At 42.8% G+C, this 23,997-nt stretch overlaps 1 protein-coding gene and 1 long non-coding RNA gene across 12 annotated transcripts in view; one reads left to right on the top strand and one right to left on the bottom strand.

Annotated features, from left to right (window-relative positions):
- The first annotated feature begins 479 nt into the window (after positions 1–479).
- LOC128776145 (uncharacterized) lies at positions 480–4,462 on the top strand. Its single transcript, XR_008421139.1, has 2 exons — positions 480–2,446; positions 3,283–4,462. It is a non-coding gene; the product is annotated as an uncharacterized LOC128776145 (long non-coding RNA).
- Positions 4,050–23,997, bottom strand: part of CAB39L (calcium binding protein 39 like) — a 135,552-nt gene continuing 115,604 nt past the window's right edge. For all 11 annotated transcript variants that reach the window (XM_053899691.1, XM_053899697.1, XM_053899705.1 and 8 more), the window contains 2 exons: positions 21,109–21,252; positions 4,050–6,398 (listed from right to left, as the gene is read on the bottom strand). In XM_053899691.1, the coding sequence (XP_053755666.1) occupies positions 6,219–6,398; positions 21,109–21,252 (324 nt within the window). In that variant the 3' untranslated portion in view covers positions 4,050–6,218. The remainder of the gene's footprint in view (positions 6,399–21,108; positions 21,253–23,997) is intronic.

The following is a 23,997-nucleotide window of genomic DNA, read 5'->3' on the forward strand; positions in this document are numbered from 1 at the left end:
GTCACGGCCCTGTGAATGCCATGCATCGCCCCCAGAAAACGGCAGAGGCTTCTTCCCCCACAGCAGGAACAGCAGTCTGCAGTTAGGGCCTCGCCTCTGTTCCTGAAGCTGGCGTCCGGACCAGGGCCTCTCCAGGATGGGGCTGGGGAAAGAGCCAGGCCTAGCTGGGAGGTCAACCACCTTTTGTCCCGATGGCACTTTTTCAAAGGTATGTCAGCCTGGTCTTTAATGGAAATACCAAGCCTCTTAGTGAGCAGCTCTGGCCCACAGAGCTTACTTACTGCATGAGACACAGACTCGGATCGATGTCGCCATGACTGGGTCTGGTGGACACCTAGAAAGAACTTGGGGCCGTCAGGGAGGAAGGAGTACACACCCAGCAGCCCTCAACCCTCACTGAACAAACAGAGAAGGCTGAAGGGAAGGAACATGGTGGTTTTCCCCTGAGCCTCCAGTAGGAGAGAGGAGAAGAGACAGCTACAGGTAACATAAGAATACACCTGAAAACGGGGTGAAGGACTGGGTGTGTTCTGAGGCCCCAACTATAGCAAGGAACGGGTGGCTTCCTCCGCACGTGGACTTCCGTAACCCCCCCAAACCAGTGCGATTGGCCCCTACTTTTCTTGAGCTCCAGATTCATTTGTCCACCTGCTGCCCAGAGTCTCCATGTGGAGATGCCACACCAAACTATCCAGAGCTGCCCTCACCATCTCTCTCACACGATTTGGTCCCTCGGGTGGGCACCTGGCCACAGCCACAGGCCTGTGAGGCGCCCTGGTCCTCGCCCTTATCTTCCAGAAATGGCACGGAACTAGGTGTGGTCGATGTTAAGCCCTGAATGTCTCACAAGTCCTGTAGCTTCTGTCTCTGGGCTGTGGGTTTGAATCCCGCTCAGCCATGTGCTCCCTGTACCATCTTGGGCAAGTGCCCCTCGCTCTGCCTCTGTTTCCGCATCTGTAAAATCAGGGTAATCAGCACAGGCCTCCTACGGTGGTTTTGAGGACTGAGTTTTGTACCTCCTGAAGTGTCTAAGCAGCAGGCACTAAGTCAGCAATAGCTGCCTTGATGATGGTATTAAACCCTTAGGACAGCATTCAAGACTCCCTCCCGGCCCCCTCCACACATCCACACCTGACACACCGGGCACGCACTTCATCATTCTCTGACCGTGCCATGCTCCAGGCCCTGTGGCTCCTTGTGCCTGGATTGCACACAGCAAACCTTTTCCCCGGCTGGCAGTGAGCCCCTGAGGGCCACTGAGGGAGAGGACAGGGAAGCACCTCCTGAGCTGGCTCGCGACGCACAGGTCACCCACGTTAGCGCCTTCACTTGCAAAACCTCTCTGTGAGGCAGGTCTTCTTTTTGCCTTGCTTTTTGGGCAGGAAACTGCAGCTCAGTGATTCTTCAGCTCCAAGAGCTGGTCGTGGAGCTGGAATGAGGTCCAGGTGTGTGGCCTTCCACACCGTTTGCGTAGCTTCACTGACTGTGCAAACCTCTCATGTCGTTTAAGGGGAAAAACTAGAGGTCTTTGAGAGAGAGAGAGAGGACACGAAGAGGATGTGGAAACAATTCCCTCAGTGGTGGGTTTGCAATGTGTCCACTTAGCTAAGCCGAAACACGTTTCCAGGACTAATGAATTTGGGTCTCAAGTTGTCGGAGCTGCGAGGAGAAGCCAAGTGGCAGCCACATGTACCCTGGCAAAGTTTCTCTGAATCTGGGATCAGCCTGGGGAGCTGCCCAGTGAACTGCGCTGTCCCGTGGTCAGCCGCCATTCTGGAAGATGGAGGGCTCAGCGTGGCTCCACGGACTCCAGTGCTTCCTCATGGGTTCCCACTTTCAGTCGGCCTTGACCTGCCCTGCTGACTCAGGGACAGTATACGAGACCTAACCCCTCTGGCAATCCTGCTGTGTCCCTCTGTGGTTGGTCCAGAATTAGTTCAATGGACATTGGGTTACATGGGTAAACAAGTGGTTGAATAAATCAATGTTTTGGTTGCTTTGCAATTCAAATTACAGGAGAACTAAAACTAAGGGAAGTCATGTTTTCCAACCTCTCCTAAAGGACAGATTAACGCATTTAACATGTTCTCCCCAAAGTCCCCCGTGGTCGCGGCTCTTTAAAGTAACATAGATGGCTCACGGTGTAGTGATTAAATCACAATCCGTATTAGTTGATGGTAAAGGGGTTGTGAATTTTTATGTGGTTTTGTGACTTTATTTTAGGGTGTTGGTCCTCATACACCCTCCTCCACAGGAGGGGCTAGGTGATCCCCGCAGGAATCAGATGTGCATCCATCAGACTTCTGCCTTGTGGCAGCCCTGTGGCTCTGGGCCACAGAGGAATCTGAGATGGAAGAATGGCCGGCTGGGCAGCAACCACTCCTATCAGGAAATCTAAGCCAACGTTACGTCCAACTGAAAAAGCAAGCCAAGAGAACAAAAGCAGGTGCAGAATTACAGTCTGAAATTAATACCTGCATGCAGTCAAAGGGTTGTTCAAAATTCTAGATTGAATTCCCTATCTTGTAGGTCTCATTTGACCTTCCAAACATCAGATGACCAAGCGGAACAAATTTGCCCCCCTTGAATGAATCTAGCTTTTGAAGTCTTTCCACTGAGTTATCCTTCAGCTCTGGAATCCAGGATTCCCTCTTTTTCCTTGGGGGCCGTGAAGTGAAGTATCTGTCCCCACCCTGGGAAAGCCAGAGAGCATGTCTGCCTTGTGATGCATCCTCCTTTCCAAAGAGACAGCCTTTGGGAGCAGACCTAGCCTTAAATCCCGGCTCAGTTGCTGGCTGATGTGGAGCACGTTCCTTACCCTTTCAGTCACTGTGTTCTCCTCCACAAAGTGACGTATCTGTAGAGGCCTAGTGCAAGCCAGGCTTAGCATGTTGTTTTACTATGCTTTCGTTATGGTAGCGACATAAAAGCACTTTCCAGATTTCAAAAGTAAAATGATAGCCTTGTTCACATCCATCTTCAATCTTTTCAGTCTTCTTAGGAAGACCAAATCTAGCTTCATATGTTTCAGACCTTTGTCCACCAACAGGCCCTCACTACAGCATCCGAAACCTTCCTGGAAGAACAAAATGTTGGCGATTTCATGCCAAACGTAATGTTTTGGATAAAATGGGGAAAAAAAGATATAAAATCTTGGTTTTGGCTCATATAAGTAGACTAGAAAGATCTGTAAGTCTATTTGGAAACATCTGTCTTTTCATATTAAAAAAAAGTGTGACTCTCCTATTTCATTTTCTGTTACATTATTATGATCTCTTCCAGGTCTTGTGTAATTTCCAGACTGCACTGTGGCTCCAAGCAGCTTTGTATCACACAGACCAGTTGGCTGGTGACCGAGGCTTTGAGAGGCTCACCTGCTCCTCCCTCTCCCTGGCAGATATGCCCCCCCAGAGCCGCCAAGGAAGAGAACCCAGGGAGGCCGGCGATTGAGAAAGCTTGCACCAGGGCTGTGTGCACTCGGCCTTTTCTCCAGGGGTAATCCTAACATTTGGGCAGATGCCTGGCTTTAGCCAAGAGCCTCGTCCAAGAACATCATGATCTCAATCCTTGCTGGCTCACTCTGCCTTTGGCCCCCCAGGAGCCTCCCAGGCGGCAGCAGGGAAGGGCACAGAGTATTTCCTGACACCCTGAGCCTCTCCTGGTTCCCAGCTTTGAGGATGAAAGAGGGAGGAGGAACAGAGTTTGGCCTCAGGCCACCAGGGGCTTGTACCCCAGGGCTAGCCCGTGCTGTCTGGGAAAGTTAAACTGCTCAGAGCCTCAGTTTCCTCAAGTATGAAATGGGAGTGGCTCTGGCTGAGATGTGTATTTAGTGCCAGGCAGGCGGTGCTCTGTCAGTGGCAGCCTCACTTGGACAGTGGGACAGCAACAAGGCCGTGCAGTTAGTCAAGTGCAGGGGAAGATGCTGTGGGGCCTCTGGGCAGATTGAGCGCCCCCTAGAGGCCAGCCCGCCCTCCACCTGGGGATTTCCCTGTTGGGAGTGACAGGAACACAAACCGGGGACATGCAGAGGAAGGAAACTGACCACAGAGTGTGTGGCACCTTTTTATTTAGTCAGTCTTTATTTAAATGTGTGTTTTGAAATAGCTTATTAAATAGGACCTTTTCCAAGTTCAATTCTCACAATATTTACAGTGAATTTTGTGCAAACATATTTTGACTGTGAGCTTCTTGCTCCCCCCTTTCACGTTAATAATTTACAAATTTGTCTCACACAAAACCCCATCTACTTCATTCATGGCCTCTTAGGCTCTAGTTTTCTGTTGGACAGGTACTGATCTAGGGTAAGGATTTGTTGGCCAAGAGCTAATTCACGCCCAGAGGAAATAAAACATTTTATTTATCAAAAAAGAATTACAACAAGGCATTGCTTTCCAAATGGAAACATGTGTCCTAAGATGTTGCAGAACAGTATTAGCAGCCAAATAAATTTCCAACGATTATAGGGCTTCTCTCTCTCTCTCTTTTTGAATGTTTACAGTCCTCTCTTTGAATCAAATAAGCAAAATCAGAAAAGTCAAATTCTAAGAGAGCCTGGACTGTCTGGGAATGTTATAAAAATAAGCTGACTTCAGTCAGCTAAAGAACGAAGGTCCTCGAATGCGCCACCAGGTGGGGGTGGCCGTCCGCACCGGCACTGGCCAGAGCTGCTGTGAGAGGTCCCACAGGCCCCTCTCCGTTGGCCTCAGGACTCCACGCTGGGCCCAGAACCACACGGACCTGTGCCCCTGCCAAGAAGGGTGGACCCCTGCCAGGTAATCCTTCACATATAAAAGCGACAGAGGGCACGGAGCCCAGAGGAGGATCCCTGGAGAGGCATCCTTCCCTCTCTGGTGGAGAAATGCCCGCTGAAGAACACGGCACACGGTGTGGTATAAACTGTGGGTCCTGATGGAAGGCAACCCCTCACGATTTAGAAAGATACGAAAAATATACATTAATCATTATACCCCTAATGTCTTGCAAATATAGCTTTAAGATTTCATTCCATACACTTGAGGTCTAAAAACAAATCATAACCTTTTTTGTTGTTGGCCCGTGCCTTTTTTAAAAAAGAACACAAATCAAGTCCCTTAATCATACGGGTATGCAAGAGAATATTTGAGACCAAAATTTTGTAGGGTTTCTACCTTGTTGCCGAAAGCTTTAATGGGAAATCAGAGTGGCAGCTAATTAGAAAATAATTATAAAGATAAAAAAAGATAACTTTTGGTCATTTAAGAGTTTTTTGCACACATTTAATCATTTGCCCTTCCAATGGCAAGTTCCCTTCTTTATAGAAGCGGGTCTCACCCTCTAGACCCACAGTTTTGTACATGCCAGGCATCCCAGTGCGTGATTCCTACTCTAAGACAACTTTCACCACAAAAAAATTTTCCCATAATGACAATGAGGAACAGTCGAATTATTCCAAACATTCCCTAACCCTCCAGGAGCCTGTGTGAAACAGCAGTGCCCCCGGCCTCACCATCTGTGAGCAGGTCCTACCCACGGGTCCCCAAGTCCCTGTGACTCTTGCTGATGCATCCTCCCTTTGCTAGGCGGGTCCCCCACTAACCGCTAACCAGGCTGGAGGTTGCAGGGGGTGCCCCAGGAAGTCGGGTGCTGAGGAGAGCCACTGCGACAGGGCTCGGACAGTGAGGGAGAGGGGGGCTGTGCTTCCCTAGCAAGTTAGCTACAGTCCGAGAACACGGGCAGGGAACAAGGACGACTGAAAACGTGGACCTTACTTCACCAGCTCTCTCAGCGCCTTGACAAAACTGAGTGTCCAAGTGCAGATAGGCGGGATGGTTTTGCGCCTCTTGCCCCCACAGCCAATTCTCCTCTGAGAACTTAATTTTGAGGGCTCAGTGATGCCCGTGCTTTGGGCTTCTACTCGGTGGCCTGTGCTGACTCAGGGCTCAGATCTGCAAGCCCATGACCCTGCTGCCTTTTGCCAACAAAGGGTTAAAACTTGTTTATCAACATCTAATACAATGGCTCTGATTTGACATTAATCATCCCAGACTTGATTCAAATGAATACATTATTCTAGGTTAATCATTTTTCATTCAAATGTTTATATTCCATCTACCCTGAACAATGAATTGAGAAAAAAACAGGCACCTCCAAAACCTTCCCAAGAACAATGACTTTTTCAAATGACATTTTCTGTACAAACAAATGACACGGTGACTGTGGCAGGAGGGTGGGTGAGCCCCTCAAGGGGTGGTTTTCTTCAAGTCCCGGATCTGTTTAATCAGGTAGTTCTTCTCATCGGTGAACTGCTCATCGTCCGTCCTTTCCTTTTGGAAGCTGCTCAGAAACTCAATGAGTTTGGGTTGATTTTTTAATAGAATCTCCACGATAGGCTGTGTTTTGTGAGGACTGGCCACGAACACCTGAAACGTAAAGAAACACCTCGGACAAGGAACGCACAGCAGCCACAATGTAGACCCCACTCGGGGTCCTTGTGCTACTTGTGTTAGTAAAATATAGAGGCCCCAGATTATGCTTCCCCACTGAGGGAAGTCAGTAATTCCCCATTCATATGTGTTCTGGGCAGCTAGCCAGGAGCACATTAGAACCATCTACAAACATTTTAAATTTTACTTTGTTTCGATTCTAAATGTCTTAAATGGTGGGGTGCCTGCGTGGTTCGGTGTGTTAAGCATCCAACTCTTGATTTTGGCTCAGGTCATGATCTCATGGTTCCTGGGATTGAGTCCCGCGTTGGGCTCTGTGCTGACTGACAGGAGCCCGCTTGGGATTCTCTCCCTTCCTGTCTCTGCCCCTCCCCTGCATGCATGCACACACACACACACACACACACACACACACAGTCACTCTCTCTCTCTCTCTCAAAATAAATATTTTTGTTTTAAAAAGGACCCCCAACTGGTTTACGTTGTTATACAGAATGCCTGACCTTTATACAATACTTATTAGTATGTCAGAAAATCATGTGCTAAAGCCAAATATGTGGCTCCTGTGGTTACCATTTATTTACAAGGTACTTGCTGTGAAGTTTTAGGTAGAAACTGTCTGGCATTTTGTGGCAACTACCATAAATAACTCATAATAGTCTTTCTTTCTAAAAAATAAAGATTATATTGGATAAACTAAGCTTCTCTGTTTCAATACAACATAAATGTGAAACGTAGAGGAATTTGCAGTCAGGCATCACTGGATTAACTACACTGAATCTCCACACTGTACACCAAAAAATTGCTAACTTTGCATTCAAGTTTAAAATTTTTTCCTAGTTTAATTTTTTATGACTCTTGAACTCTGCTGCCTCTAAAGGTAGCTGCTGCTTAGAGGCAGCTGAGGTAACAGTGCACAATCCTTCTGAGGCGGCCAGGAACTGAGGGCCCCAGTGCGGCTGGAGATGACCCAGTACCATAAGGAATGCACTTCTTTTTTTAAATGTTTATTTTTGAGAGAGACAGAGTGCAAGCAGGGGAGGGGCAGAGAGAGAGACGGGGACAGAGGATCCGAAGGAGGCTCTGTGCTGACAGCAGAACTCACAAACCATGAGATCATGACCTGAGCCAAAGTCAGACGCTTAACTGACTGAGCCACCCAGGCACCCCAGGAACACACTTCTAAATCAAGGCACGGTGAGCCAAACCTTCTGAATATTATGACCAGTATAGGCAGTTTCTTGGTTCTCTCTCTGCTGAACCCATTTTTTTAACATGCTATTTTCAAACCACCCCAAACAAGTCAGACAAATGGAACTACCTGTGGCTTCTCTTTTTATAGCGTGGTCTTATTGGCTGTATCCCTGCATTTACACACGTTTCAGAACTGTGATTCATGGAGTTCTCAAGCATGGGTAGAGAAAGGCAAATATCATGACCACAACACAAATATTTTTAACTCAGAAAACTAAGAATACTTTGCTCTCTATTTTAAACCTGAATGCTTTTTTATGAAAGATTAAAAAAAAAGCATGCCTTATACACACATTCATTCATTGCATTCAAATCCTATTTTGCCAAGAGAGATTTGCACTAAACAAGGCATTGGAAGGCTAGTATTCTGCTTTGCTAACCTTACTGTCTGAGAGGCATGTCGGAAGCCCTGAGTACTTCGTACGTGGATTTGAAACCGGGGCTCCCGTTACAGTTACATGGAAGTAACTCAAAGCTAAATTCCATTCCAGTGAAGTATAAAATAAGGCCTCTTCATTCTAAAGGCTCCCCACTTCAGGTGAATACAAATCTGAGCGATATCATATTTAGAATATTTTGACACAATACCTGTCATTATTGATCAAAGACAGTAACTTTTTTCCTATTTAAGAAAGAAGGACCTGATCCCTGCCTCTGCAAGCTGGCTGATGTCTGTGAGCACCAGTGAGCCCACAGCTGGACCAGACGGGGCCCTACCACCTGTGCGGGGAGAAACAAAACCATGGGAGGGAAGTGAGCAGGGAGGAAGAGAGCAGGTTGGAAGTTCAGGATGCTTAAAACTCTCCAGATTCTCCTGAAATCATCCCCCTCACTGCCACTGTCCTTATCATCATTCGGATTATGAAAGTGATATGTGTGGAAAACCAGGAAAACAAAGAAAAAGAAAGACACAAAGAAGAAAGGAAAAAAAAAAAAAACCTCTTAAATAATTTCTCCACCTAAAGATACCACTGTGAATATCTGGTGTACGTCCTTCCGGCATTTCTTTCTGTGCATATAGCTATAAATATAGTTTAGACAAAACTGGGCTTGCATTCTATACATGGTGGTTTGTAAACCGCTTCCTCATTTACTATGTTTTTAATAGTTACAGCTGCTTCTTACATTGAAGTGAGCCAATCACCATTTAAGGTACGGTCAAGGCTACAATAAGAGACATTGTTGTTCTGACAACTGCTTTGGGATTTTGGAATCCAAGTCTTTGGGATTTACAAATTGCACACAATTGTGGAAATTATGTAAGAAACTATATACTTATTCCAAAACTACATGGAAAAGCAACTTTAAAAAATTTCTTATTTTAATAATATTCACATTTCCTTATAAATATCACTAGTCTTCGTTTTCCTTATATACTATCACAACTGTATTTGTTAAAGTAGGTAATAATATTATAAATACTCAGCGCCAGGATTATCACAATGAGACATGAGTAGTATGTTTGGTGATATTGGTAAAGTTGGTCACAAATACCCTTTATAAACCTTTCTATAAACAAACATAGAGGGGACTATTTTATGAATTTTTAAAGAGAGTCTCTTAAAAAGTAGAAAAGAGAGGTGAGGTCTTAATTACAGCTTTTCACTTTTTCTCTCCACAACTTGGTTAAATAAGCAAAACGGGCACATTGAGTTCAGATGAAGACATGATAAAGTCGAGCATTCTGCACTATTTAAAATAGTTGATGGGGGTGTATGGATGGCTCAGTCAGTTAAGCGTTGGACTCTTGATTTCAGCTCAAGTCATGATCTCCCAGGATCGAGCCCCATGTCACGCTCTGCACTGACAGTGTGCAGCCTGCTAGAGATTTTCTCTCCCTCTCTCTGTCCCTCCCCAGCTCTCTCTCTCTCTCTCTTTTACGATAAATAAAAATTAAAAAAATTTAAAGCAGTTGATGAAACATTAAGTTGAAATAAGCACTTTTTTACTGTACTGTTAACATTTTTAGAAAAATTATTAATATTACATCAGCTCATAGCTGATTCCTAAATGTACTCAGCTGAATTGTTTCCTCCATCAGTAGACTTAGATTTGGCACGTCAAGACCAGAGTGGTTGGCCTGCTAAAAAGAACAGGTCCTGAAGGAAGTAGGTAATTCATGGTCAGGTTTTCACCAAATTAATCTGCAATTCTGCCTTCTTTTCAGTAAGACCACATGGAAAGGATTTCTCAACTAGGATATTTCTTGTTCTCTGTACTTTTTTTAGGTGAATTGTCAAGCTGGCCGTTGTATTTTGGAAGAAGTGAGGGTGGAGCTTCTTGTTTTCATGGAAATAGCAATGGCAGCCACTGCTAGGATCTGAGTGACAGAGTAATACACTCAGGAACATTTTCATCACTGGCCATGCCTGAGTTCCAGCTGTTCTAAGAAGTGGGCCAAAAGGTACAGACCACCCCCATCCCCTACCTGGTTTGGTGGGAAGTGGTATCATGGTCCTTTGCTATAAAGGAAATTAATGGGGAAAGGAAAGGGAGCCAACTCATAGCTGATTCCTAAGTTCACAATGGGCACCCCTCTGGGACAGCCAGAATCACGAGACAAAGGTCTGAACCGAGTAATAGACTACTGACTAGACTACTGACATGAATTCAACGCTTGCATTCGGCAAGTGAGGAATCAGATCCATATGGATTTGCCCAAAGTCACTGGTGGCAATTAAGCCAGAACAAAGACCAGGTCTCTTGACTTCCATCCAGCACTTTCCCACCATACCATCCTGCTGGTCAACAACAGAAAAAAACATGAGATGGCATCTCATTCACTTCTCTGAACTTAGCAGCAAGCTAATGAAAATAATCTAGTAAAGACATTTTAGTAGTAGTGTGTTACACATTTTCTGCCCCTTATGGAAGGTGCTTTTGGGGAAAAAACTATTAACACAGAACTGTGAAAAAAAACCACTCTCGGACTCAGCTGTTGCTTTTTCTAAATAACAAAATATTATACTTGGCAAGTGAACAATTCAGTTCTTACTTCAGTGGAGGAAACCACAGGGTACGGGGTAGGCACATAGAAGTAAAGAAGTGGTCAGCTATTTTTAAATGCACCCACTCTGTCCAATGATTAGATGATCCAAATTCTGAGGATAGAAGTAGGTTATTTCGCTTTGGCCACCCACTGAATACTTCCATAATCCTGCATTTTTGAACAAAATTTTATGTGGCTTGTTCTCATCTAAGATGATGTTAAAATTCCACAGGAGCTGAGTGACAGGACACATGGCCTCCTACAATTTCTTCAGTCAGGAGGGTCTTGAGAGGGTCTATCATTTATACTGTGTAGGCAGCTTCCAGTGCTACAGCAGTCTATTTGTGCCTCTTCTGATTTGCATTTACTTTTTTATGAAATAATTCTGACATAGAAAAAGAGTACAATAACATATCAGATGTCATGTTCCCATGAGCTGCTCTATCAAAATCTAAGATTTTCGGCTCTATGGAATAAAGAATTGGGGAGGAAAATGGCGGCGTAGGAGGAGGCTGGGCTCACCGTGCATCCTGCTGATCACTTAGATTCCACCTACACCTGCCTAAATAACCCAGAAAACCACCAGAAGACTAGCAGAACGGAGTCTCCAGAGCCAAGGGCAGACGAGAGGCCCACGGAAGAGGGTAGGAAGGGCGGCGAGGCGGTGCGCGCTCCACGGACTGGTGGGAGGGAGCTAGGGCGGAGGGGCGGCCCGCCAGCCAAGCAGAGACCCTGAGTCTGGCTTGCAAAAGCGGAGGGGCCGGACAGAGTGTGTTCCGACAGCAAGCGGGACTTGACATCTGGAAGGTTATAAGCTAACAGCTCTACTCGGAGAACGGGAGGGTTGGAGGACAACGGGAGGGAGAGTTGGGGCTTGAGCCCCGGAGGACAGAGCGCAGCTTGGCGGGGAACAAAGGCGCTCACCAGCGCCATCTCCCTCGCCCATCCCCCAGCCAAAATCCCAAAGGGAACCGGTTCCTGTCACTGAACTTGCTTGCACCGCACAAACACCCAACGCTGTGCTTCTGCGGATCCATCCCTCCGGCGGGTCTGACTCCTGCCCGGTGCCACAGGGCCCCTCCTGAAGTGGATCACCAAAGGATAAGCAAGCTGAGCCTGCCTCTCCCGCCCCTGTGCACCTTGCCGATCCACCCCAGCTAATACGCCAGATCCCCAGCACCACAAGCCTGGCAGTGTGCAAGTAGCCCAGACGGTCCACGCCACCCCACAGTGAATACCCTAGGAGAGGGGAAGAGAAGGCACACACCAGTCTGACTGTGGCCCCAGCAGTGGGCTGGGGGCAGACATCAGGTCTGACTGTGGCCCCGCCCACCAACGCAAGTTATTCAAGACAGCACAGGGGAAGTGCCCCGAAGTCCCGCACCACTCCAGGGACTATCCAAAATGACAAAACAGAAGAATTCCCCTCAAAAGAATCTCCAGGAAATAACGACAGCTAATGAACTGATCAAAAACGATTTAAACAATATAACAGAAAGTGAATTTAGAATAACAGTCATAAAATTAATCACTGGGCTTTAAAACAGTATAGAGGACAGCAGAGAATCTATTGCTACAGAGATCAAGGGACTAAAGAACAGCCAGGAGGAGCTAAAAAATGCTATAAATGAGCTGCAAAATAAAATGGAACAACCACGGCTCGGATTGAAGAGGCAGAGGAGAGAATAGGGGAACTAGAAGATAAAATTATGGAAAAAGAGGAAGCTGAGAAAAAGAGAGATAAAATCCAGGAGTATGAGGGGAAAATTAGAGAACTAAGTGATGCAGTAAAGAGAAATAATCTACGCATAATTGGTATTCCAGAGGAGGAAGAGAGAGGGAAAGGTGCTGAAGGTGTACTTGAAAAAATAATAGCTGAGAACTTCCCTGATCTGGGGAAAGAAAAAGGCAATGAAATCCAAGAGGCACAGAGAACTCCCTTCAGACGTAACTTGAATTGATCTTCTGCACGACATATCATAGTGAAACTGGCAAAATACAAGGATAAAGAGAAAATTCTGAAAGCAGCTAGGGATAAACGTGCTCTAACATATAAAGGGAGACCGAGAAGACTCATGACGGATCTCTCTACTGAAAGTTGGCAGGCCAGAAAGGAATGGCAGGAAATCTTCAATGTGATGAACAGAAAAAAAGATGCAGCCGAGAATCCTTTATCCAGCAAGTCTGTCATTTAGAATAGAAGGAGAGATAAAGGTATTCCCAAACAAACAAAAACTGAAGGAATTCGTCACCACTAAACCAGCCCTACAAGAGATCCTAAGGGGGATCCTGTGAGACAAAGTACCAGAGACATCACTACAAACATGAAACCTACAGACATCACAATGACTCTAAACACACATCTTTCTATAATAACACTGAACGTAAATGGACTAAATGCGCCAACCAAAAGACACAGGGTATCAGAATGGATAAAAAAACAAGACCCATCTATTTGCTGTCTACAAGAGACTCATTTTAGACCTGAGGACATTTTCAGATTGAAAGTAAGGGGATGGAGAACTATTCATCATGCTACTGGAAGTCAAAAGAAAGCTGGAGTAGCCATACTTCTATCAGACAAACTAGACTTTAAATTAAAGGCTGTAACAAGAGATGAAGAAGGGCATTATATAATAGTTACAGGGTCTATCCATCAGGAAGAGCTAACAATTATAAATGTCTATGCGCCGAATACAGGAGCCCCAAATATATAAAACAATTACTCACAAACATAAGCAACCATATTGATAAGAATGTGGTAATTGCAGGGGACTTTAACATTCTACTTACAGAAATGGATAGATCATCTAGACACACGGTCAATAAAGAAACAAGGGCCCTGAATGATACATTGGATCAGATGGACTTGACAGATATATTTAGAACACTGCATCCCAAAGCAACAGAATATACTTTCTTCTCGAGTGCACATGGAACATTCTTCAAGATAGATCACATACTGGGTCACAAAACAGCCCTTCATAAGTATACAAGAATTGAAATCATACCATGCATACTTCAGACCACAATGCTATGAAGCTTGAAATCGACCACAGGAAAAAGTCTGGAAAACCTCCAAAGGCATGGAGGTTAAAGAACACCCTACTAACGAATGAGTGGGTCAACCAGGCAATTAGAGAAGAAATTTTAAAATATATGGAAACAAATGAAAATGAAAATACAACAATCCAAACGCTTTGGGATGCAGCGAAGGCAGTCCTGAGAGGAAAATACATTGCAATCCAGGTCTATCTCAAGAAACAAGAAAAATCCCAAATACAAAATCTAACAGCACACCTAAAGGAAATAGAAGCAGAACAGCAAAGACAGCCTAAACCCAGCAGAAGAAGAGAAATAATAAAGATCAGAGCAGAAATAAACAATATGGAATCTAAAAAAACTGTAGAGCAGATCAACGAAACCAAGAGTTGGTTTTTTGAAAAAATAAACAAAATTGATGAACCTCTAGCCAGGCTTCTCAAAAAGAAAAGGGAGATGACCCAAATAGATAAAATCATGAATGAAAATGGAATGATTACAACCAATCCCTCAGAGATACAAGCAATTATCAGGGGATACTATGAAAAATTATATGCCAACAAACTGGACAACCTGGAAGAAATGGACAAATTCCTAAGCACCCACACACTTCCAAAACTCAATCAGGAGGAAATAGAAAGCTTGAACAGACCCATAACCAGTGAAGAAATTGAATCAGTTATCAAAAATCTCCCAACAAACAAGAGTCCAGGACCAGATGGCTTCCCAGGGGAGTTCTACCAGATGTTTAAAGCAGAGATAATACCTATCCTTCTCAAGCTATCCCAAAAAATAGAAAGGGAAGGAAAACTTCCAGACTCATTCTATGAAGCCAGTATTACTTTGATTCCTAAACCAGACAGAGACCCAGTAAAAAAAGAGAACTACAGGCCAATATCCCTGATGAATATGGATGCAAAAATTCTCAATAAGATACTAGCAAACCGAATTCAACAGCATATAAAAAGAATTATTCACCATGATCAAGTGAGATTCATTCCTGGGATGCAGGGCTGGTTCAACATTCGCAAATCAATCAACATGATACATCACATTAATAAAAGAAAAGATAAGAACCATATGATCCTGTCAATCGATGCAGAAAAGGCATTTGACAAAATTCAGCATCCTTTCTTAATAAAAACCCTCGAGAAAGTCGGGATAGAAGGAACATACTTAAACATCATAAAAGCCATTTATGAAAAGCCCAAAGCTAACATCATCCTCAATGGGGAAAAACTGAGAGCTTTTTCCCTGAGATCAGGAACACGACAGGGATGTCCACTCTCACCGCTGTTGTTTAACACAGTGTTGGAAGTTCTAGCATCAGCAATCAGACAACACAAGGAAATCAAAGGCATCAAAATTGGCAAAGATGAAGTCAAGCTTTCGCTTTTTGCAGATGACATGATATTATACATGGGAAATCCGATAGACTCCACCAAAAGTCTGCTAGAACTGATACATGAATTTAGCAAAGTTGCAGGATACAAAATCAATGCACAGAAATCAGTTGCATTCTCATACACTAATAATGAAGCAACAGAAAGACAAATAAAGAAACTGATCCCATTCACAACTGTACCAAGAAGCATAAAATACCTAGGAATAAATCTAACCAAAGATGTAAAAGATCTGTATGCTGAAAACTATAGAAAGCTTATGAAGGAAATTGAAGAAGACATAAAGAAATGGAAAAACATTCCATGCTCATGGATTGGAAGAATAAATATTGTCAAAATGTCAATACTACCCAAAGCTATCTACACATTCAATGCAATCCCAATCAAAATTGCCCCAGCATTCTTCTCGAAGCTAGAACAAGCAATTCTAAAATTCATATGGAACCACAAAAGGCCCCGAATAGCCAAAGTAATTTTGAAGAAGAAGACCAAAGCAGGAGGCATCACAATCCCAGACTTTAGTCTCTACTACAAAGCTGTAATCATCAAGACAGCATGATATTGGCACAAAAACAGACACATAGACCAATGGAATAGAATAGAAACCCCAGAACTAGACCCACAAACGTATGGCCAACTCCTCTTTGACAAAGCAGGAAAGAACATCCAGTGGAAAAAAGACAGTCTCTTTAACAAATGGTGCTGGGAGAACTGGACAGCAACATGCAGAAGGTTGAAACTAGACCACTTTCTCACACCATTCACAAAAATAAACTCAAAATGGATAAAGGACCTAAATGTGAGACAGGAAACCATCAAAACCCTAGAGGAGAAAGCAGGAAAAGACCTCTCTGACCTCAGCCGTAGCAATTTCTTACTTCACATCCCCAAAGGCAAGGGAATTAAAAGCAAAAATGAACTATTGGGACCTTATGAAGATAAAAAGCTTCTGCACAGCAAAGGAAACAACCAACAAAACTAAAAGGCAACCAATGGAATGGGAAAAGATATTTGCAAATGACATATTGGACAAAGGGCTAGTATCCAAAATCTATAAAGAGCTCACCAAACTCCACACCCAAAAAACAAATAATCCAGTGAAGAAATGGGCAGAAAACATGAATAGACACTTCTCTAAAGAAGACATCTGGATGGTCAACAGGCACATGAAAAGATGCTCAACGTCGCTCCTCATCAGGGAAATACAAATCAAAACCATCACTCAGTGATCACCTCACGCCAGTCAGAGTGGCCAAAACGAACAAATCAGAAGACTATAGATGCTGGAGAGGATGTGGAGAAACGGGAACCCTCTTGCACTGTTGGTGGGAATGCAAACTGGTGCAGCTGCTCTGGAAAACAGCGTGGAGGTTCCTCAAAAAATTAAAAATAGACCTACCCTATGACCCAGCAGTAGCACTGCTAGGAATTTACCCAAGGGATGCAGGAGTGCTGATGCATAGGGGCACTTGTACCCCAATGTTTATAGCAGCACTCTCAACAATAGCCAAATTATGGAAAGAGCCTAAATGTCCATCAACTGATGAATGGATAAAGAAATTGTGGTTTATATACACAATGGAGTACTACGTGGCAGTGAGAAAGAATGAAATATGGCCCTTTGTAGCAACGTGGATGGAACTGGAGAGTGTGATGCTAAGTGAAATAAGCCATACAGAGAAAGACGGATACCATATGTTTTCACTCTTATGTGGATCCTGAGAAACTTAACAGAAGACCATGGGGGAGGGGAAGGAAAAAAAAAAAAAGAGGTTAGAGTGGGAGAGAGCCAAAGCATAAGGGACTCTTAAAAACTGAGAACAAACTGAGGGTTGATGGGGGGTGGGAGGGAGGGGAGTGTGGGTGATGGTATTGAGGAGGGCACCTTTTGGGATGAGCACTGGGTGTTGTATGGAAACCAATTTGACAATAAATTTCATATATTAAAAGAAAGAAAAAGAAAAGAAAAGAAAGAAAGAAAGAAAGAAAGAAAGAAAGAAAGAAAGAAAGAAAGAGAAAGAAACAGAAAGAAAGAGAAAGAAAGAAAGAATTGGGTAAGAAGAAAAAAAAATCTAAGATTTTTGGCATACTTGCCTGCAGATTTTTTCCTAAAACATTACAGATGTAATTAGAGGCTCTTGGTCACCTCGTCATGATACCATTCTCCTCCCTAACCCTCCCCACTGAGGTGACTGCTATCCTGGATTTGGTATTTATCATCCCCATACAGGTTTTCAGACTATAGCTGCAGTAGTATGAATCCATATACAGTGCTGTTTTGCATGGTTTCAACCTTTAAATAAATAACATCCTTTTAACATTTCCTTATTTGATTCAGTGTTTGGGATTTGTCCCCGCTGATCGGTATAACTCAATTAATTTTAACCCATTACTATATCCTACTGTATGAATATAGCACGCTTTATTTTCCCCATCTCCTGTTGATGCCCATTTGTGGGTTTTTTCTCTCATTTTACACCATTCTAAACAATGTTGTGATAAATATTTTTGTACATGATTCCTCATGCACATGTGCAAGAATGTCTCTAAAAACTTGCTGAGAGGGCACGTGAGAGGCTCCGTTGGTTCAGTGTCCAACTCTTGATGTCGGCTCAGGTCATGATCTCACAGTTCGTGGGATCCAGCCCCATGTCGGGCTACTGCTGACACTGTGGAGCCTGCTTGGAATTCTCTCCCTCCCTTCTCTCTCCCTTGCACACACACTCTCTCTCTCTCAAAAATAAATAAACTTAAAACAATTGCTGAGAAATGAGATTTCAGGATTGAAAGATACGCATACTTTCAGTTCTTTAATTTGCTAAATTGCTCTCCAAAGTGGTTGTGCTAACTTACAGTGTAGGACAGCTTCCACTGCTGTCCAACCTTACCAATATTTGCTATTGTCAGACTTCAACATATTGCCATTATGAAAATGTAAAATGATATCTCATTGATATTTCAATGGCCATTTCCAATGTTACTTAGTAAGATGATCATCTTCACCTACTTATTGACCAATCAGGCTTTCTCATCTGTAAGTTACCAACTTGCATCCTTTGCCCATTTTTCTTTTGAATTGTCTTTCCAAATGATTTGCCAGTTATATGTGTCACATTCTATCTTTTCACTTTGCTTATTCTGTCTTTTTAAAAAAATTTATTTATTTATTTATTTATTTATTTATTTATTTATTTATTTTTCACTTATATCCACGTTAGTTAGCATATAGTGCAAAAATGATTTCTGGAGTAGAATGTAGTGATTCATCCCCTGTATATAACACCCAGTGCTCATCCCAACAAGTGTTCTCCTTAGTGCTCCTTGCCCATTTAGCCATCCTCCCACCCACAACACCGCCAGCAACCCTCAGTTTGTTCTCCGTTTTTAGGAGTCTCATCTGTTTTGTCCCCCCTGCCTGTTTTTTTATTATTATTGCTTCCCTTCCTTTATGTTCACCTAATTTGTATCTTAAATTCCACATATGAGTGAAGTCGTATGATATTTGTCTTTCTGACTGACTAATTTCGCTTAGCGTAATACCCTCCAATTCCATCCACATAGTTGCAAATGGCAGGATTTCATTCTTTTTGATTGCTGGGTAATACTCCATTGTATATATATACCATATCTTCTTTATCCATTCATCCATCAATGGACATATGGGCTCTTTCCATACTTTGGCTATTGTTGGTAAAACAGGAGGATGCATGTGCCCCTTCGAAACAGCACACCTGTATCCCTTGGATAAATACCTACTAGTGCAATTGCTGGGTCGTAGGGTATTTCTATTTTTAATTTTTTGAGGAGCTTCCATACTGTTTTCCAGAGTGTCTGCACCAGCTTGCATTCCCACCAGCAGTGCAAAAGAGATCCTCTTTCTCTGCATCCTCCCAGCATCTGTTGTTGCTTGAGTTGTTAATGTTAGCCATTCAGACAGGTGTGAGGTGGTATCGCATTGTGGTTTTGGTTTGTATTTCCCTGGTGATGAGTGATGTTGAGCATTTTTTCATGTGTGTTAGCCACCTGGATGTTTTTGCTGGAAAGGTGTCTATTTTGATGTAGTTAATTAGATACTTCCTATTATGTTTTGTGATTCTACATTCTGTTTAAAGAATTCTTCCCTCCTATACATCATAAAGACAGTCTCTTATTTTCTCTTCTAAAAGTTAAAAAGTTTTGCTTTTCAAGTGCAGATATTTACCGAGAATTTATTTCTGAGTATAGTGGAGGGTATAGTATAGGGTTTTCTCTCCATAGATGAAATCCATTACTCTAGAACCATTTATTAAACAGTTAACCTATTCTCAACTGATTTATAATTCTTCCACTATCAAAACCGTTTCATGTTTGTACAGGTTTATTTCTGGGCCCTCTACCCTGGTTTTGTTGTTTTATTTATCTGTCTCTATGCCAATACAATACTGTCTTCATTTACTATAAATCTTAAGTCTCAGTATCTGGTAGAGTGGATTCCCCTACCTTGCTCTTTTTTAAAATTGCCATAGCTAACCTTAGACCATTGTTCTACCACATAACTTTCAGAATCAGCTTGCCAAGTTCCATGAGAAGTCCTGTAGGGATTTTGAACATAATTGAATGGAATTTATAAATTAATTTGGCATTTGAATTTCTCTAGCGGCTCTCTGGCCAAAAAAGACCCGATGGCTGAAAGATGGACTAAGCTTTTTTTTTTTTTTTTTAACCTCTCAAAGCAACAGCTACATACCTTATAAACTGTCATGTCTCCCATTTTTAGACTTATAAATTCAGTCACGAATAAACATCATAAAGATCCAAAAAAAGCCTGGAACCCCCTTGACTCTTAATTTTACTCCAGAGATATTTATCCTTTTTTAATCCTTTTTAAAACAATTTTGAGAGAGAGTTTGCACATGTGTAAGCATGCAAGCGGGGGAGGGGCAGAGAGAGGGAGAGAGAATTCCAAGCAGGCTTTGCACAGCCAGCGCAGAACTGATGTGGGGCTCTAACCTACAAACCGTGAGATCATGACCTGAGAGGAAACCAAGAATCCTACACTTAACCAACTGAGCCCCTCAGGCACCCCTCCAGATAATCTATCCTAAGAAAATAATCCCAAATATGGAAAAACAACTGGCTGGATATAGAAAATGCTCATGACAGCATTCCTTACAGTGGGGAAAATGGAAACAACCTAAATATAAATAACAGAGGACTACTCAAGTAAACTAGAGTAAATAAACCCAATGATAAACTATAATGCTAATAAAACTACTGGCTCTAAAACCCACATATAACAACAATGAATTAATGTTCACGTCTTCTGGCATAGCACTAAGTGATAAAATCGGGATATCAATTTTGTGTACCATGTGAATACAGCTGCAGAAAAAAAAAAACCTTCAAATATGAGCACAGGAAAATAAAGTTAACTAAAATCTTTACAACAGTTTGATTACAAGTATGGGATTACAGATGACAGATTTCTCCTACCATGCTTTAAAAAAGTATATTGTCTAAAATTACTAGAAGGCCATTTTGTCACTCTTACATCGAAGAAAAAATGTTAGAAAGAAGCTGGTGTTATGGGGAACTAGTTTCCATTCATAGCAAAACATATTTAAAAAAAAATTTCTAAACAAGTAATGAAAGTGAGTAGTGCCCCACTGTTTCTTCAATGCTTCATTTAAGGTTCAAAAAAACACTTAAGGCAGAAAGCGAAGCATTCAACAATTCCGACCCTTGGGATTTGGGTTCTGGCTCTATCGCTGATTATTTTAGTAACGTTTGGGAAACAGTATCCACCTGTTTTCTCAGTGGAAAAAATGAAAATATTTAGAGATAGGGATTAGAAACAAATGGGCATTCATTAAAATAACTCTAAAATTTCATCCAAGTCACACAAAACAGAAAAACTGCCTATTTCATTTTCTCTCAAGTATAAAGGAGAGTAAACAGCAGGGAGTTAGCCATTTGAAAGTGAAAAGCAAATGCCCACGTTATTTCTGTTGCACTTTACCTTAAAGACATGGAAGGCTTCAAACTGAATGTTGGGACTTTTATCTCGAAGGAGGTTCATCATCAGTTTGAGGTTCTCCGGCTTGCTGATGTACTTTGTCATAATGGCAAAGTTGTGTCGGTCCAGGATCAGTTCACCTAGCAGCTACAAAACAAACAAACAAACAAACACAAAATTAAAGCAATAATCTGAGAGCCATCTGATTCAAAATATATGGCACTTTTCCCTGAAAAACAAACTATAAATGTGGTTAGGAATGTTGACGTGAAAAAAACTGAGAGTCTTTATTACATGCATCTTACATTTAGCACAGGCATGAAAGGAGTGGTTATTAAGTTATTTTAAGCTTTTCACACAGTTTTGCTAAACTCAGTGATTAATGCATTTCTGCATCTTTTTTAAAAGCCAGTCATTGCTGCAGCTTAAAAAAGCTCTCTCTGTAGCTTTCATCCAGAGATAGCCCAAAATGAATTTATTATTTTCCTCGCTTACTTTAATCTTGCTTCCCAGTACTACATTGCTTCTTAGGCATTGTGCTAGAAAAAAGAATACCAAAATTGTTTCTACAGTTATACCTCCCTTCCCTGAATAAATGTACTCTAGTAGCTTACTGGGCAAATAGGTTCCATTAAGTGAATCTTACCTTCCCCCTAACTTTTATTACAAAACCCGCTAGATAGCCAAGAAAAAAAAAAATCATTGACCCTGAATCCACATGAAGTTTAATATGTACAGCAAGTTTTTATAAAAAAGTAAAGCAAAACATTTTCTTGTAACAAATTAATGGTTCCCCCCAAATGCAGCATTATTCCATGTTATGAACTGAATGTCTGTGCCTCCCTAAAATCTGTATGTTGGAATCCTAACCCCAAATGTGATGGTATTAGGAGGTGGGGCCTTTGGGAAGGTAGGATTGCATGAATGGGGCTGGTGCTCTTATGAAAGAGACCCCAGAGAGCTCTCTCGCTGCTGGCCCCTTGATCTTGGGCTGCTGAGCCTCCCAGTCTGTGGTATTTTTGTTGTAGCAGCCCAAACAGACTAAGACACTTTAAAACAAAATAAAAATACCAAAAATGAGAATAGTGGGAGAGCCTCTAGTAGCATCACTGAATGTTCTCTACCTCATCAACTTTTTATTCTCATGTAGTGGTAGAGATCTTAAAGCTTCAGCAACCAGGCAGCTGAAATGTACCCTTTACACAGCTTTATACATGATATAATTATTTTTGAGTTCTCCTATTCACCAGACCTTTTCTGGATGCCTCAGGATAGTAATCTATTGTACAGATAGTTACAGAAATCCTGGATGGGAGGAGAAAGCACATGAAACTTTGAGCTGGCTATCACAATACTGTCTAGCAACAGAACCCCAGACATGTGTGTGCAGTGATGTGTGTGTGTGTGTGTGTGTGTGTGTGTGTGTGAGTGTGTGAGGGTGTGCATCTGGCTGTCTATTTAACAACTAAGAACTACACACCTTAAAGTTATTTTAGCGCACAAAAGGAAATGATGGGCAGTGATGGATGTTAGCTGGGTATTCTCAAACATGGGACAGCCGTTGTGTAAACTGTTCATCTTCGTTTTCCTTAATATCTCTGCCACATCTAAAGCTAACTGCCCCTCTTTGGAAACTTTCTTTGCCCCTGGTTTCAAGGCCACTGAATTCTTCTGGCTCCTTATCTCTTGCAGCTTATTTCTTTGCTCCTGTGTTACTGCCCTCCTTATGTAGGAATTTTCCAAGCGGTATCTTGAATCTCTGATCTTTTCTCCCTCTTCAGTCTTACCTACACCCAAGGCTTCAACTGTAATATCTAGGAAGATGTCTCCCAAACCTGTATTTCAAGTCCCAGTTTCTTTCCTAAGCTCTATAACAACATTACTTTTTCTTTTTTTTAATTTGAGAGACAGAGAGACAGCGTGAGTTGGGGGAGGGGGTGTTGGGAGAGAGAGAGAAGGAGAGAGAGAGAAAAATTCTCAAGCAGGTTCCACACTCAGCACAGAGCCCAACACAGGGCTCAAGGCCACGACCCTAGCATCATGACCTGAGCTGAAATCAAGAGTCGGATGCTCAACTGACTGAGCCACCCAGGCAACCCCCACCCCCTTTCTTTTTCTTTTTTTTTTTTTTTTTAATATATATACCAAAGTTTCTAACTGCCTGCCTGGAGGCCCAGTAGAACACTCGGCTAGCTAATCACACTCAGCTTCTCTGAAACCCTTCCTTTCCCGCTTTGTTAATGACACCACTGCCAGCCAGGTCCCTAGGGCAGAGTTGAAGTCCTCCTCGGCTTCTTCTTTCGCTCCGCCGTTGCATCAAATCTACATCCACGGTCTGCCAATTTTCTGTTTATCAATGTCTCGAACATCTTTCCTTCTACTTTTATTGCCAGCATCCTCTTTCCAGCCCTCAGGGCCTCTCGCCGGGCTCCTGCAGCAGCACGCAGAGTGATCCCTTCCTCAATGCAGACCCAATCCAATCCACCCTGCATGCAGTGTCAAACACATCTTCCTGAAGATCAGCCCCATTCATGTTACCAATTCCACTTCAGGAGTGAATGAATAAACAAATCCCTGGATGCCAATAAATTTAGGGGGAAAAAATTAAACTCCTTAGGATAGCATTCAAAGCCCTCTGTGCTCCTGAGTCACTTCTACTTCCTTTCCTTGGAGCCCCACTTACTCCTCATTCTTCTGCCCCTGTGGCTGCACTCTCTTTGCTCCCAATGTTTCCCCTGGCTTTACTTAGATATAACTGACAAAACTGTCTATACTTGAAGTGTACGTCACAATCATTTCAAATATGTATACGCTGTAAAACATTTACCACAATCACGTTAATTAACACATCCATCACCTCACAGTTACCCTTTGGTTTGGTGTGTGATGAGA

This window comes from Panthera pardus, unplaced genomic scaffold, assembly GCF_024362965.1.
Source record: "Panthera pardus isolate Hobbes unplaced genomic scaffold, ASM2436296v1 HiC_scaffold_1, whole genome shotgun sequence".
NCBI classification, from domain to species: Eukaryota; Metazoa; Chordata; class Mammalia; order Carnivora; family Felidae; genus Panthera; species Panthera pardus.